General features: G+C 33.6%; 2 protein-coding genes across 2 annotated transcripts; both read right to left on the reverse strand.

Moving 5' to 3' along the window:
* Nucleotides 1-4,322: 4,322 nt before the first annotated feature.
* On the reverse strand, nucleotides 4,323-7,358 carry IREG2 (iron regulated 2). The gene is made up of 8 exons (XM_079020881.1): nucleotides 7,196-7,358; nucleotides 6,770-6,920; nucleotides 6,005-6,201; nucleotides 5,425-5,919; nucleotides 5,147-5,318; nucleotides 4,928-5,065; nucleotides 4,725-4,835; nucleotides 4,323-4,569 (listed from the first exon to the last, which is right to left on the reverse strand). Exons 1-8 carry the CDS (start codon nucleotides 7,306-7,308, stop codon nucleotides 4,432-4,434), a joined length of 1,515 nt encoding a protein of 504 aa, XP_078877007.1. The 5' UTR covers nucleotides 7,309-7,358; the 3' UTR covers nucleotides 4,323-4,431.
* A 2,963-nt stretch (nucleotides 7,359-10,321) lies between these two features.
* Nucleotides 10,322-13,607, reverse strand: LOC145073570 (Sel1 repeat protein). Its single transcript, XM_079020118.1, has 4 exons — nucleotides 13,259-13,607; nucleotides 12,583-12,652; nucleotides 12,405-12,467; nucleotides 10,322-10,584 (listed from the first exon to the last, which is right to left on the reverse strand). Exons 1-3 carry the CDS (start codon nucleotides 13,463-13,465, stop codon nucleotides 12,418-12,420), a joined length of 327 nt encoding a protein of 108 aa, XP_078876244.1. The 5' UTR covers nucleotides 13,466-13,607; the 3' UTR covers nucleotides 10,322-10,584; nucleotides 12,405-12,417.
* Between the last annotated feature and the right edge of the window lie 2,936 nt (nucleotides 13,608-16,543).

Consider the following 16,543-nt stretch of genomic DNA (forward strand, 5'->3'; position numbering starts at 1 on the left):
CAATATGTTTGGGGGCAAGCAAAGAATAAGTGTGGGGTATTTTGATATATGTATATCTATACATATAATTGTACATCATATCTTAATATTTTTAATTACTCTTATGCCCTTTATAGAACAAAAAGTACTTAATTTGTTATGTATTGTGTTGAAGGGTAAAAGACATGCTTGGAGCAAAAAGGAAGCAGGAAGCTAGAAGCTAGGAATTTTAATGAAGACTTTTAAATGAAGAAATATGCACTTAACACGTCGTGGTGACATCTCCACGATGTGGTCTTTTGGAACCTTCCCGGTGGATTAAGGATGCTTGCCGAATACGGGATAACTCTGAAGACCACGACGTGGTGGCCTTACCACGTCGTGGTGATCTGTTTTTCAAAAAACTATAAATAGATGTCATTCTCCTCCGAATTGGGAACTTTTGGTGGGAGCTTTAGACGATTTTTGAAGGCCAAGGATCTAAATTGAAGCTTGGAAGTGAAGAAATCGAATATAGCTTGGGAATTGAGAGCAGTAAGGCAACAAAACTCTTAATTACGACTTTCTGTTCTAGTTTAATTATGTCTACGCATATGAAATTCGTTTTTCTGACTTTAGTTGCTGAAATCATGGACTAAAACCCTATGACTTTTGTTTGGTGTAGATTTGCTTGATTATCTATGGTTTGATTTATGGTAGGATTAAGTTTTATTGGTTATTTGTTAGTTTAGCTTATTAAAAGACCCTTTTGTTCTTATGATAACTGCTTAATCTTTTTATTGCTGAGTTTAATTAAGTTTGCATGACTATCTTTCTTAATTGAACTTGAATCTTATGATCTTTGTGGATTGCAAAAATTGTAGGACTTGAGTTTTGACTAAAACCTAGGGTTAGATAGAAAAGTGGGCAAATAAGTGTAGAAGCTAATATATGATGACCAATCATATATTGAATTGAATCAATTAATCAAATTTGATCAATCTATTATAACTCTAATTTAACTCGAACCGAACACTAGTGAGCTTGTTAGTTTATCCGCCTGATCACCGAATGGATGAACTTGTTTGCTAAAGGATTAAGTTAGTGAACATTAACTTGGTCATCTTAGGAATTGGCAACCAATTGAACATTAATCCTTTGCACTTCCATAAATCAACCATAATAGCAAGTAAATTGAAGATGAACGAAAGTCTCTCAAATACCTTGGTTTAAATCATTTCTTTTTGTTTCTTGCTTTAGTTTGATAATTGCTTTAGTTAATTGTTAGTTTAGCTTAGTTAAATAAGTTTCTAGTCTTGAAAAACTAGAGAAAAACTTTTTTCTAAATTAATTAGTATTTTAGTTAGTGGTAGGTAAGAATTAGCTAAAAATATTGTTCCTTATGTTCGATACTTGTCTATTGTGCTACACTATTTACAACAAGGTACACTGCCTTAGGTAGAAATTAGTTACATTAGTAAGATAAAAGTAGTGCATAATTATTTTTCACATCACAAAGAATCCAGTAATCCACAAGCGCTTAAAACACATATCACTGGATTTCCATTTCATACGAGAGCAAGTGGAATCCAGTGATCTATCTATCAGTTTCGTTTCTTCGGTTGATCAATTGGCGAACATCTTTACAAAACCTTTGCATAAGGATCGATTGGAAATATTAAGAAACAAGCTGCAAATTCGAACCCACATTTCAGCTTGCAGGGTAATAACGGTCACTAAGGATTTACCAAACATGTTCTATATCTCACATATAGAAGTAGTCTTAGTCAACTTATATACCTAGTCTTATGCTTTTATTCAGGAGTCAGTTGTAGTTTAGTATTTATATATGTTAAATGTATTGCTTGTAATATTCATAAAAATATACAAAACATACATTCATTAAACTATTCTCTTTGTCTTTAATGAAGATATGCCTTCGTCAGAGCTGGAGTCGGGCCCTTCTTGCTGTCAGTAAACCCTAGCGTTGCTATTTGGAAACGTAAACGTTGTTGTCACCTCCTGACCTTTAAAGAAGGATCCATTAGAAACTCCTAGCTTTGGAAGTGGAAAAAAACCCTTCTTATCATTAGAAAATCCTTCTCATCGTTGGTAAACCTTAGTGATTAAAAACATTATTGTCATCCGGACCTTTCTCGTTGCCAACGTGAAGGGTTTCTTCTGACCACCTCACCATTTTCGGATCTATGTGAGAGAGAGAGAGAGAGAGAGAGAACATTGTTGTCATATCTGTGATGACGGTGTTGTTTACAAATGGAGATGTTGACTTTAGTATTAACTCACAAGGCATTATTTGTCTAGCCTATTATTTTGATGTGTATCCAAATTTTGATCACGCTTTTCTGATGGATTCGTCAATAAAAGTAACATAGTAGCACGATCCTCCTACGTAATAAATTGATGTAAGGTCGTACACATCCACATCAAGGGGCGAGTCTATTCATAGTGAAGGTAGGTCACTTAACTTACCTTTTCATTTTATTCTTATAAGAGATAATACATAAACATTAATGGTGACCTATCTTCAAAACTTTGAGTGAACTACCATTATGGCAACAAAAAATATGTATAAATCAAGATCGCAAAAGTCCACATTTTATAAGGCAAAGTACCCAAATCATTTAAGTTATAATCTAATAAAAAAATAGTCCAATATAAATTAAAGATAATTAGATAAATAAAGGAAAAAAGAAAAAATAAACAATAAAAAATACATTCTCCACACGTTCTTCTCCCACTTTACTGCATATGCTAATACTGTGATACATAATTGCACAAATCAGAAATCGTCGATCTACACAAATAAGAAATCACCCAATATCGTACGTAGAGCGCCGACCCTCTTCCATCGCCAACGGCAGCGCCGACCTCCGCCACCATCAACCCAAACCCGCAACTAGTATTTTTTTCTCATTTTTTATCGGTTACACTACAATAGTGAATCACGTGATTTTACATTCTAAACTCGCCACTGTACACATCAACATGAACCGGCTCCAACTATCTAGCCTTGGGAGAAGTTCTGATCTTTCCAAGCTAACTTCTTTTGTTTTCCAAGATCACAAGTCTCGGATCCACACTCAAAGTCTTTAAATATGGAATTATGCCTTTAGAAGCTAGCATCGTCATGTGCCTATGTCTATGTGCAACAAATTATATATCATCACATTTTGCAATAGCATCATTAGTTCCATTTGTAATAACCTCAATCGTGTACAAGAATCCATGTTTCTTAACCTCAAGCAACTACTACTTTCCCCTTTCTCGTCTTCCGTTGATGACCTCTGAAATCCATATGCAATCTGTCATCGTCTAATTAACCCACATTAATATGCTTCTATTCAGATCTTTAATGTATCTAACATTTTAATGTCGAATTTGAGCCAAGAGATATTTTGATACAACATCACATACACACGTATCTATCGTATGTTAGTTTCACCATGTCACTATATTGCTTAAATGTGTATATTGATTTTCTGAATAGATTGGCATCAAATGATTTGCTCCAATATTCGACTAGATTCTCTATGCAACAAATAAACGCATCGTCAAAATTGGCTTCCATTTTTACCTCTTCTTGCATTTATATGGTAAAGTTTTAGTCACTGATATATGAAATACCCAGATCCTTTCCAACAAACAATATATTTCTTTTACTTAAATTGGTCATCTTTCATGATTCTAATCTTCCTCTACTATTAACCCCTCTATCAAATAAGGTGAAGGGAAATATGGTGCCCATGCCCCTGATCCGTATGCTATATGGAACTTGAACATTCACTTCCCTCAAACTTATCAAATTAAACTTAACTTTTCCATCTTCAACCGTATCTCTAATACCAACTGATATAGGTTTCGAACAACAAATATGCAATTAAAGATGCAACAAAAAAAAAATAAAGAAGAGTGAAAATTGAGGTAGTTCATATTTTATGGTAATCGTGTTATGCCCACATACAACATAGAGAAGTTTATTGAGTATTATTTACGGAATATGATGTTAATTTTACAACCAAATCAAGATTCTATACTTAGAAGAGAACTATTTGATTTTGATTCTAAAACTGTCGAATATTAGATTTCAAACACAACAGACATATAAATCAGCGAAAAAAAAAATCTTACTTATCACTTTATTTATTTGGACTTGTGTGTCCGTTTTCGTTTAATTTTACACAACACTAGTCCCACAAATCTACAATATATATTTTTTAAAATGAAGTAGAGATCTCACCTCAAACAAAATTTATAGTTACAGGCTTACAGATTACAATCATCGAGAGCTAAACGTGATTCTGAGGTGTTTTAAGTTATGTACAAGTTTTACATGCTAACATATCTAAGTGAACACGCATACTTAATGCCATTGGAATTGCCGGTATATCAAGTCTCATACTTCTAAGTTTGTGACCATTTGTTACAACATTACAAGTATCCAACACCAAATATTTACACACATCTACGAAATAACATGAGCAGTTTATCAAAGTGAAAGAGGTGATTCCGAACTCGATAAATATGAACACTATACATAATCGCTGCTATCGTCACCAACCAGAACGACACCAATATCAACTTCCAGAAATCCTAAAACACACAAGAAAGCATTATCGAAAAACTAGAAATTATAACAACAAAATTTTAATTGTTACCCATTTACGCCACCTTAACAAAAAATAAATGTTAGAAAAAAAAAATTTAATTGTATAACGGAAGTAAATGGTATAACGAATGAAGATCACCTCGGGATTAGAGATAATCAACCCCATGATGTATGTCATCAAGTCCCAGAAAGACTGAATCGAGTTTTGAACACCTCCAACAACAGCTCGATCGGATTCAGAAACTTGATCCTGTTCCACAATCAACATAAATGTAAGAAAAAAAATAAAACATGAATCTAGAATCATTATTCTTAGAATTCAAAGGCATATCATCAGGTCACCTGCATTTGTTGAATAACCGATAGATCAAACGTCCATAGCCCTAGACGTGAAGCTGCTACTCCAGCCATCAATAAATAAGCCGATGTGGTATTGTTCTTCACCCATATTGAGCCAACACAAACCAAGAGGCATGCCCACTATATATACATACAAAAAAAACTCATGACTTTAGCTTCTAGCCTTTCAAAATCTTTAATAAATTTAAGCCTGAGATATACCTGTGACCAGATCGACCAAAGTCCAGTTCGAAGTGTTGAAATTCGAGTCTCCATGGAAGGATACAAAAACGTAGCTGAAATACCAATTATGGCGCTTATTCCTCTTCCCATTCCAATTATATACACTGGTATTCCATCCCATTCCAATGTCGCAGTCATCAAAGTCCCAAAACTGTCAAAAAGATCACACTAAATCAAGCGAAAAGAATCTTTCGTTTCATTCCAAACAATCATTTTACAAAAACGTTACTTTGTAACTAGAGGATCAAGAATCGCACCTGAGGACAGTAAAATAGAGTAAAGCTAGAGATACTCCAGGTAAAACGACATCTTGTTGAAGGTAAACTCTCCAAGCACGAATAAACGAACTGTTAGAAACCCTTCGAATGAATTTCCTAACAATCGGATTACTCGATGAAACATCTTCTGAAAGATCTTCTGTGTCATGATGTTGGATAAGTTGTTCTTGAGAAGTAGAGGAGGATGCATGTTCTTGTTGAGTAGCTATGGTGCTTTTTGGTCCTCGTTTTTTGCTGCGTTCTTGGAGAGCTGGGATTCCTTTGTATACGGAGTTTAAGAGCCAATACTGCAAGAAAACCGAGAGTATGTTCCAAATTGCTAAACTTGCAGCTGATGCGATTAATGACACGAAACTGATGATGAACCCTGTAACGACAGGTGCAAATAGTTTGCATATGAGATCGATTCTCCGGATTCTGGAGTTCATCGTTGTTAGTAAGTTTGAAGAATGCCCTTCTGATATCACCACCACCCTGTCAAAATTTGAATTATATGTCACTTTTAATGTCAAACATGAAATGACATATAGAACGATTTGACCTTAATTGGAAGATTTACCATTCTCTTTCAATCAAGATAGTTCCGGCGAGAGTTGAAAGAACAGCAAGAGCGCCGGAAAGATTGGTCAACACGACGAGCAATGTAAATGCAGTGACGTTGGTGACCCGCAAGTCCGGAGAGATTAAAAGTCCGACCACCGTGACTCCGGCAATGATGAACGAGAGGTTTTGAGTTATTAGCCAAATTCTGAGAACCTGTCAAAGAAAGAATTTGAAAATCATGGGCTCATGGCATATAAATTGCATTGTTTTTAGGATCATAAATGTCACTAAAGATTACATTAAGAATTAAGAGTTGTACCTTATTTGTCGAGCCTAGTTTTAGCCTAATTTTTTCAAGATTGCTAATCGCAGCCTGGGTTTGGTTAAAGTATACGTGTAGGGATTTTAACTTTAAGAAAAGAAAAAAGGGAAAGAATATGATGTAGAAACTAAATGGTTTTTACAAGCATACAAATAGATAGAGGAGTAGGTGGTGTCATGTCCACCTCACGTTTTTTTGGCCATGACTTAAAAAGGTTTTACTTGCACTATGTAAAATTATAATTGATGTCGTACTATCGTTTTATAATTGATTACAAAATAAATAATTGTCAAATCAATTAAACACATTGATGTGCAAATTTGCAAATCAATTGAGTATATATTTGTTCTCTACTAATCAATCCTTAAAACATTAGGAAAAAAAAGGTATCAATTTGGGACAACAATGACGATGAAGGATTAATTAAAATAGAAAGATGTAATTAGGAAGAGATTGGACCTTTGGGTATGTTGAGTTGTCAATCCACTGGCCTACAAATGGACCAAATAAGGTAGTCGATGCTGACTCGACCACCCCATAAGCCGCTGCCATAAGCAAAGAGTCTGGCCATACGTTTATCATATACAAACCCACCGAAAACTCCCACATCCTATTTATCCATAACATAGGTTATACAATTAAAATCAAATGAATTTGTATCTTAATAACATTTTTATCATGTTGACTTTTAAAAATAGTTTGTAATAGTGTTAAACCAGTAGAGTTAAATTAATGTGTTGAATATAAAGAAAAAAAAATGAAAACATGTTTTAACATTAATGTGACTAAATCAAATCAATTACACACATTTAAAAACAACCCCAAAATCAAGAAATATTTACAAGGCAAAATCGACTTTTGAGAGAGAGAGAGAGAGAGAGAGACCTGGCACCCCATCTGGCTAAGAAGTGTCCGACATATAGAGACACTAGAAGAGATGTATCAATAGGATCTTGATGATGATATTGATGACGGGGAAGGAGCTGTTCATCGTCCATTACTCTCTCTCTCTCTCTTTCCTTTATATCCTCCCTCTTTGATCCATAAATGTTGCGTGAGTATTTATAATTGTATCTTGAAAGAAGTAATGATGAGAATGACCTTTATACCCCTGCAAGTTCAGCCAATATAAAAGTATGAAACATACCATGGGTAGTAGATAGATGGTATAATTATTTTAAAACATGCATGACATAGTTAGTAGGTAGTTGGTATAATTAATTATTATATGCATGTAGATTAAAACTGAATTATGTTTTTAGTTACATGTTCTGATTGAAAGGAATTATGAATCACATGAATTTTATCAAACTATTAGTTGCCAAATTCTGGAGGAAAAGGAAAAGGAAGTTGAATTGTAATTATATTATTTATACGTCATATACATACTAACATACATATATTTTTAATTGATTAATTACTAAAGGATGCTTTGCTTGGATGTGTGTTGATTGATCTATATGCAATGTTTCTCATAAATCATCAAGTTTGTTCAAGTGCTCCTCATTTGGAACTTCTTTTCAGATTTCTCATGAAGAGCTTCCAATGGCAATTGTTCATAAACCTGATTAGCAATCAAACCATAAAGTTTTTTTTAGTCTTATTATTAAACGTATCAATAATATTTCATATTTATTTACTTTGTAAAGAATTTGTATTAGACTAGGTTTATTGTTTCCTCAGATAAACCTCTCCTTGTCTATTTATATTCGACCCATTTGAAGGGAGGAGACAATTAAAGTTGTTAATTATGATTCTATGGTCCTTCAAGTTCACCCCTTTAGTGTTTTTTTTCTTTTGGTAAAATTTAATCTACTTTTAACATATTGGGCAAATTGCAAGAAAGTCGTTATATTGTTACGAAATTTCAATTTTGGTACCAAGTTATTTTTTTCGCAATTATGTCATTATATATATTTACAATTTTGTTGCAATATCAATCAAATGACCGGTCATCCATGTTTTCCCAGTAAACATTTTTCCAAATTGCAATAAAGTCAAAATTTTGATTTTGACACCGAGTTTCAAGTTCTAAGAAAGTCACTATATTACCACAAAATTTTCATTTTTGACACTGAGTTTTTTTTCTCAATTATGTTATTACATTTACAATTTTGTTGTAATGTCAACCAATTGACCGATTCATGAGATGTTATTGTGGTTTATAAGCTTGATTTATAAGCTCGATTTATACAATGCATAAATGAAGGTCGGTCCAATTGTTCAAACCCACTTACAAGTTAGCGAAAAGGGCATGATCACCATTTTAGGAGATGTGATTGTGGTTTAGAAGTTCGATTTGTATAGCAAGTAAATGAAGACCCCTATAAGGTCAATCTAATACCCCCTACAAGTTCGATTTATCTTTACAACAAATAAATCAAAGTCACAATGTGCCAAAGATGAGACCACGACGTGGTCTAGCAACGGTGATTCGAGTTATGTAAATTGAACAGTGACATCAATGTACTTTGAAATACCATGACGTGAAGAAATTTGACCACGGCGTGGAGGAATGTATATTGCCTTTTATTTATAGTGACGAGTCGGGAAATGTCGCAAGAAATAGGTGTCATAAAAGACATGCCACAACACGGCATGAAGCGTACCACGGCGTGGCGATTGGAACAGGTTAAAAAATAAAGATTAAATTACACGAATGGTCCCTATGGTTTATGGTAATTTTCATGTTTGGTCCCTAACTTATTTTTTTAATTCGGAAGGTCCCTACTGTTTGTTTTTATTAAACGCTTGGTCCCTGTCTTACCTAAAAAGACTATTTTTGTCATTGATTTTTTAATTTATTTAGATAAACACATCCCCAACCCCAACCCCTCACCTTACCTTACCTACCACACCATTTTTCATATTTAAATGATAGTATTTTTATGTAAGACAGGGACCAAGCGCGTAACAAAAACAAACAGTAGGGACCAAACGCGTAACAAAAACTAATAGTAGGGACCTTCCGAATTAAAAAAATAAGTTAGGGACCAAACATGCAAATTACCCCAAACCATAGGGACCATTCGTATAATTAACTCAAAAATAAAAGATCTGTAATCAGATCATTTCGATAGAACAATCCCAAAAACACACACCAAGGTACAATTTCACCTAGTTAAGCCCTGGGAGTCCGATTTTTTTATGAGAGTTACAGATCAAAGCTTCAATTTGGTGGATTAAGGCATGAATTATTATTTCTAACACTTCAATTTCTTATAATGTTTAATTCTTCTTAGAGTATTTCTTCACAAATAACATCTAAAAGTCAATTTAGTGATTCAAACTCACTTAAAGTCAGTGAAAATATTGTAGTCACCATTTCAGAAGATGTTATTATGGTTTAGAAGCTTAATTTATACAAGTAAATAAAAACCCCTACAATGTCAATTTAGGAGATGCTTAGAAAACCTAGGAAAAATGGTTATCGGAAGAACAGAAAAAACTGGTCATTTTGTTGATATTACAACAAAATTATAAATATAATATCATAATTGCGAAAAAAATAATAATAATAATAACCCGGTATCAAAATCAAAATTTTGTGGTAATATAGTGATTTTTTTGCAATTTAACCTAAAATATTATCAATTCTATTATGTGTCTGACAAAACTTAAACTTCAATAGTTGATACTCAATTAGTCTATAATCAACGCTTTCCATAGTTACTCATGATAACATTTATATTATAATCTATATATTCAATAGTTACTCAAAGTAAGATTTGATCTTGATTATACTAAAACAACCACAAATGCATGTAGTAAATAAAATAAATAACCTGACATAATTCCAAGTATAACAAAATAATATATTAAAAAATAAACCAAAAGGCATTTATTAAATTACCAGAAGCAGCCTAAACGAATTTTATATACGTGTAGTTGAATTTACAACTTGACCCCTATGATTTGAATTTTGTAACAAAAAAGAACTCCCTTCACAATGTACTTGCTGGTTATCAGAGAAAAATAAGAAAATCTGAATGTGTACTCTTCCAGTAAAAATAAAATAAAAAGAAAAAACATAAATAATAAAACCTGCGTCGAACAAACAATAGAAAACCTAGGAGCTCACAAACTCAAACTGTTCATCCACATATAAAAAATAAAAAATAAAAAAGCAAAGTTTTTCTACACCAAACAAAGTCAATTGTACAAAAAGAACTTTTTCTTTGAAACGAACAACAAAATGAGAAGGCGAAAAATGCATTAAAAAGCCAGGTGCATTTTCGTACAAATGATTAATTAGATGAACAAATCCAAGATCCCTGCAAAAGAAATTTAAAAAAAAAAAAAAAAGAAAGAAAAAAAGATTAGTTTAATCATCATCATGAGTAAATCGAATGTATAGTTCATGCATGTCAAAGAAAATGAATTATGTATTATTGTATCACAATTTGATAGGCAAACCAGTTGTAAGGGTGCTATATAAACAAAAATGGACAAAAACTAAAGTTGTATTTTTCAAAGGGAAATCTTCAGAAAGTCAATATATTTATTATTTTTGAATTATTACAAAAAACTGGATGCATTTGGTTGTGGAAAATTTTCCAGTTTTCTAGGAATATTTTCCAAGAAAAATTGAAATTTTGAAAACGCGTTTGGTTGTTCAGTTTTCCAAAATTTTCCAAAAAAACTGAAAATTTTCAGTTTTCCAAATTCTATGTAAATTAGAAAAGTGATTTTTACAGTTTTCCAAAGTTTCCAAATTTCTAAGATGGAAAATGAAAACTCCCTCGGTTTCAACCAAACGTTTTCTAAAATTTTCATTGAAAATTGAAAATAAAACTCAACTCTATTTTCTGAAAACATTTTCTTAGAAAATGAAAACAATTTCCGACAACCAAAAGCACCCTTCTACTCTCTATGGCAGAGGATGTTGTCTTAAAATAGTTGTTTTTTTTGTAATTTTCTGATCAGGATATTTTTTTTTCCTGAAAATATTATATTTTTTTTACTTTCTGATGGAGGTTTTTTCTAGAAATAATTGTTTTCTTGTAACTTCCTGATTGAGGTTTTAATCTTATTGCAAAAGACGACAAGACAGCATACAATAAAATTATAGTAAGATAATAATACCCTCTTGTGTACCAGAAAAAAAAAAAAAAAAAAAAAAAAAAAGAGAGAGATTTTGACTTTTTTTTTTTAAATCAAAAAGCTTGGTTTTTTAATTAGAATTGGAACAAATTCCACGCATTGCAGAATATAAAAATAAAAAAGAGAGATTTTGACCCTTTTTTTTTAATCAGAAAACTTGGTTTTTTAATTAGAATTGGAACAAATTCCACACATTGCAGAATATAAAATAAAATAAATCTGTCAACCACATTACGGAGGTGTTTGGATGTGTGTTTAAACTCAATAATCAATATTGTGATTGAGTTGCAATAATCAGTTTTGAATGTTTAAAACAAATATGAATACAATTCAGCCTTTTTTTAACAAGTTAGGGTCAAAATAATTAAATTTGGAGAAGCAAGTAAGGAGGTGTTGTAACATGTAAGATTCAATTAACTAATAATCTGATGATTTAATCATTTATTTTTATTCTTTAAGTCATAATAGTAACTTTATAAGGACACATACAAACACTACCTAAAGTTTGTAGCAAATACTACAACTTGATCTTATTTTTAATTTTTTTTTTGGTGAATACTAGTACTATTGCTATTCATTATAGGCATTCGTTAACACTTTCATGTTCTCTACAACATAAAATGATTTAGTTATTATTTTTTATAATAAATTAGCTTTCATTAGGGCTATTATTATCTCGCTATTTACACTTTAACCTTATTACTTGCATTCAACATTCTTCTCATTAACATGTTTTCTCTCTATCTATATACATTTTCACTTAGATTTGTCACTAACCACCTTTCAAACAATAAATTCAGGAATTATAAGTGATTGCATACAAATATTTTTAAAAATGCATATAGAAAAAGGCAATATGATAATGGTCCTAAAGAAAAACAACTCAAATAACCACATAGAAAAGAGTCGAATACTTTGATAAATTATCCTTAAAGAATCCATGAAATTCATAAAATGGAGAACATGCTTGAATTAAATTGGGGTGCATTACCTTCTCATTTATATCAAGAGTCGTCCAGCAACTCTTCTGAATCAGAATCACTTGCATTATAGCCTGATAATCGAATGATTTAGAAGTTTATTAGTGATTTAAAACACATGCATTCACAAATGTCTAGAGTGTGTGTGTGTGTGTGTGAGAGAGAGAGAGAGAGAGAGAGAGAGATGACCTGGGCGTTTATTGCTAACTCTCCAAACTGAAGAACGGACTCTTGCAGCTCTTGTCATCCAAATTTTTGCCTGACAAAAAGAAATTGATAATTCATTCATATAATTTGATTAATAAACGTACTTTATTTGCATATTATTAGTGATTATAAATAAGGTCCCTAAACATTCCTGAAAGTTCAATATCACAAGAGAAAACATGAAGAAGTTTTTATATGAAATGCAAATCAAACATAAGCTTATGCAGAAAAGGTTAAACACATTAAGCCTGATGAAACTTATAACATGAACAGAAGCAAATAGGTGTAAAGTAATCTAAAAACATCCCAAAAGTAGAAAAGCTTCAATTTTTATGGGATGAAACTAATTTGGGCAAAAGCTTTATGATTATATTTTTGAAATTTTCGATAGTATTCGCTTGCAAAACACATATTTGTTCTTCCAAGAAGTGATTCCAAATTCAAGGGAAAAGGTGAGAATCACTTCTATGCGTATCTGTTTGACCTTTGATTGTCCTAAATAGTCAAAATTTCAAAGGGTTTCTTAGAAATTACAAATAGGCCCAAAAAAATCCCAATTCATCATATTCCTGGATTCCCAATAAACATGCATACTATGAATTGAAAACAACCAGGAAATCGAAGTCAAAATTCGAACTTTAAAAGGTCAAAATCAAACCTTTTGGGTATCTTTTGGAATCCCATAACCATTGAAGTACATCTGGGCGACCAAAACTTGCATAGACAGATCCCCGGCTTTGGCTTCTTTGAGGGTATCTTGAAACCATCTTCTCAAGCAATCAGACACCACATCCGACAGCGGAAGACGGTGGCTCTGCTTCTCGCCACTACCACCGCCTCCGCCACTGTTATTGCCGTTATCCATCTTCTTTTTCAACTTTGACCCTCGAAGTTCTCTCGATTCGTCAGAATTTAAACAGATTTCTCAAGATTCGATGTGGGGTTTTCTGATTTTTCTTGGATTTCTGGGTTGTGCTCAACAATTGAAAAAAAAATAGCTGAGCTGGGTTGGATTGTTGTGGACGGTGAGAAGTTGGCACACGTAGAATGCAGTAAACCAGTAACACACATAAATCAATATTTAAATTGCTGATTTCGTTTTTATATGAATAAACGAGGGATTACCATGAAATTTCGTTGAAGGGTTTGGAAGACTGAAGTTATTAATAGAGGATTAGTAATTTAGAAACCAAGAAGGCGGCTGTCAACAACAAGAAAAGAACAGCTCAAAACGACATCATTTAGAACAAGGGGACCTCCTCATTTAGAATGTGGATGGTATGTGAATTATGATAAAAGATTAACCGGATAACATAAAAAGTTGGAGTTTTTAACAAAAGGATATACTTACAAACTTATCTACCAAAATCTTGTTATGTTAAGTTTTGTTTACAATATAATTAAATTTATAGGGTTAATATTATCAACACCAACAAACCTTGGAAATCTCATTAAAATTGGGTACAATAGATGTCGACAGTTATGTATTTCTTGAAAATAGAACGATTGCGTCAATTTAGATGACATTTGATATGCACGGAAACGTAAACCTGCAAATGAAGCAAAACAAAGGAAGAGCATGTTAGCAAGAACATTTAACAAATACATAAATTGATTTTAAAACAAACATAAAACAATATGTCGATGGTAGACGGACCACATCCCTTAGATGAATTTGACATGTGCGGAAACAAGAATGGAACCTTCATGTCACATAGGACTTTGATGTCTCCCTTCAATTTAACCAACCTGCATTTATATGATGGGTAATGTCTACATCCACAGTCCACACCGTCTTCCTTGTCAATGATATACCCCAAATACTTGAGACTCTCCTTTAGAAAAAGAGTTTGCTCCCCTGAGCTTATATATACTCCATCATTCGGCTCTTATATTACACCAAAGATACTTTGTTTTTACAGTGTTGATTTGAAGCCCTTTCTTTTCTAGTAAAGACCACCAAGTGACCAACCTGGTATTCAACTAAATCATATACTCGGGCACCAACACAATGTTATTAGAATAAGTTTCGAACTCTAATGAAGCCTGACTTCAATCGAAAACGATTTTGTGTCACCAGCTCGGGTCTGAACACATGTCGTAAGGTGGAAATACATATCATGCATAGCCATGACATCTCTCTTGGACCTATCTAGCTTATTAGGTCCTCCATGTCGCCTCTCAAAATACATTAGCATATGTCTTTTTAGGTGGATGAACATCGTATAAAGATCCTTACTTTTGTCACTAAATTTCTCCATAAGGCATTTAAGAAGGTAAATACATCGTATAAAGATTCTTATTTATGTCACTAAATTTCTCCATAAGGCATTTAAGAAGGTAAATTCCCTCGGTCGTCGATCATCGAACATAAAACCGAATTGGTTTTCCAGAAATAGTCATGTTGCAATGCAACCTAACCTCCATAACTTTCGTCCATAGTTTCATGGTGTAAATGATCTTCTATATCTATATTTTTATGTTTAAACATAAACTTTTTATTGCTAATAAAACCCTTACATATTTTTACTTTCTTCATTTCGAACTTTTTAACAGGTTTACCGGTAATTGACATAAAAATTTGAAAAACCATACTATTTAAGAAAAAAAAATTTCTTGGACTAATTTTTTCATTTTAATTTCATACTCCCATGTTTTTCTTGTTGACGTTGCTTATGGTGTTCTTGGTGGATAAAGATGGAGGTCCAATTGTATCTGTGTTTACAAATTTGAAAATCGAAGGTTTTATTTTGGTTAATTTGAATGGAATTGTATCACACAATGGTTCAATATCTATTAATTTAGAGATTGTATGTTCTATAATTAATAAGTTTGATGGAATCGTATCAAAAATTGTTCAAGTAGTATAACATCCCGGAATGTCAAGAGTAAATTTGAAGGGCTAAAAGAGTAAATTGGAAAGGGCAACTCGGCGAGTCCACGAGTGGACTCGGCGAGTAGGGTCGCGATTTTGGTCGCGTGTTAAGTGGCCGACTCGGCGAGTCGGCGGCTGGACTCGGCGAGTAGGCGCTGAGTGGAGAAAACCCTAATTTCGGAGGATGAGCCCTATATAAAGGACATTATACCCTCTCCCCAGCCTCCTTACCTTCCCTTAAGTCCAGAAAACCCTAGAAACGCGATTGTGAAGGATTGGAGTGCAATTGAACCTTGGAAAAGAGATTGGGAGGAAGATCTTGGAGAGTTAGGAGGCTTGGAGCAAGGGGCTTTGCTTAGATTCGGATTTATTTGCTGTTGGGGCTCCCTTTTGAGGTATAATCTCGTTCTTGGGCTGTTATTCTTCTAGATCCATTATTCTTGGAATGTATGGGAGGTTTAGCTTGTGGTATCTTGAGTTTGAAGAGTAGATCTGAGGTTGCTACCTCAGATCTGGAGTGGAGGAGGTCTAAAGTGCGTTAAAGTCCCTGTTCTTGAGTGATTAGTGAAGCCATCATGTCCCAAACCCTAGCCCTAAAGTGTAAAATGCCTAGATCTCTTTGGATTCACGTAAAGTTTGCCACTTTACGTGATGGATGGGTTGTAGGAGGCTAGATCTACGTTTTGGATCAATTGCATGGCCTGGAAGGTTCTGTTTGGGATGAGATCTAGAGGCACTCGGCGAGTCACAAAGGTGTACTCGGCGAGTTGCTTGAAGATGGTCTGGAACTCGGCGAGTTGGAAGAACAACTCGGCGAGTAGGTTGAAGATAGCCTTAGACTCGGGGAGTCTGTTCTTGGACTCGGCGAGTCTGGTCGTGAGGTCCAAGTTTCTTCTGGTTGAGCTGTGACTCGGTGAGTCGAGTGAGTAAGGACTCAGAGTTGCTGGATTCGGCAAGTCTTGGGGTGACTCGGCGAGTTAAGTCGCGGATAGGGGGAGATTCTGTGTGTGTGGACTCGACGAGTCATTGGGATGACTCGGCGAGTAGAGTCAGTCAGGGGTTGGCTTT

Source organism: Lactuca serriola, chromosome 9 (genome assembly GCF_051521515.1).
Source record: "Lactuca serriola cultivar US96UC23 chromosome 9, Lser_US96UC23_V15, whole genome shotgun sequence".
NCBI lineage: Eukaryota > Viridiplantae > Streptophyta > Magnoliopsida > Asterales > Asteraceae > Lactuca > Lactuca serriola.

Bases quoted from the DNA above. Each gene is read 5' to 3' on its own strand.
- IREG2 (XM_079020881.1), bottom strand. From the start codon at position 7,308: ATGGACGATGAACAGCTCCTTCCCCGTCATCAATATCATCATCAAGAT. The intron at 6,202-6,769 runs GTCCAATCTCTT...TTTCTTTGACAG, and splicing joins ACAACTCAACATACCCAAAG to GTTCTCAGAATTTGGCTAAT. The intron at 5,066-5,146 runs GTATATCTCAGG...ATGTATATATAG, and splicing joins TTTGGTCGATCTGGTCACAG to TGGGCATGCCTCTTGGTTTG.
- LOC145073570 (XM_079020118.1), bottom strand. From the start codon at position 13,465: ATGGATAACGGCAATAACAGTGGCGGAGGCGGTGGTAGTGGCGAGAAG. The intron at 12,653-13,258 runs GTTTGATTTTGA...TCTTTTTGTCAG, and splicing joins TTCCAAAAGATACCCAAAAG to GCAAAAATTTGGATGACAAG. The intron at 12,468-12,582 runs GTCATCTCTCTC...TTCGATTATCAG, and splicing joins AGTTAGCAATAAACGCCCAG to GCTATAATGCAAGTGATTCT.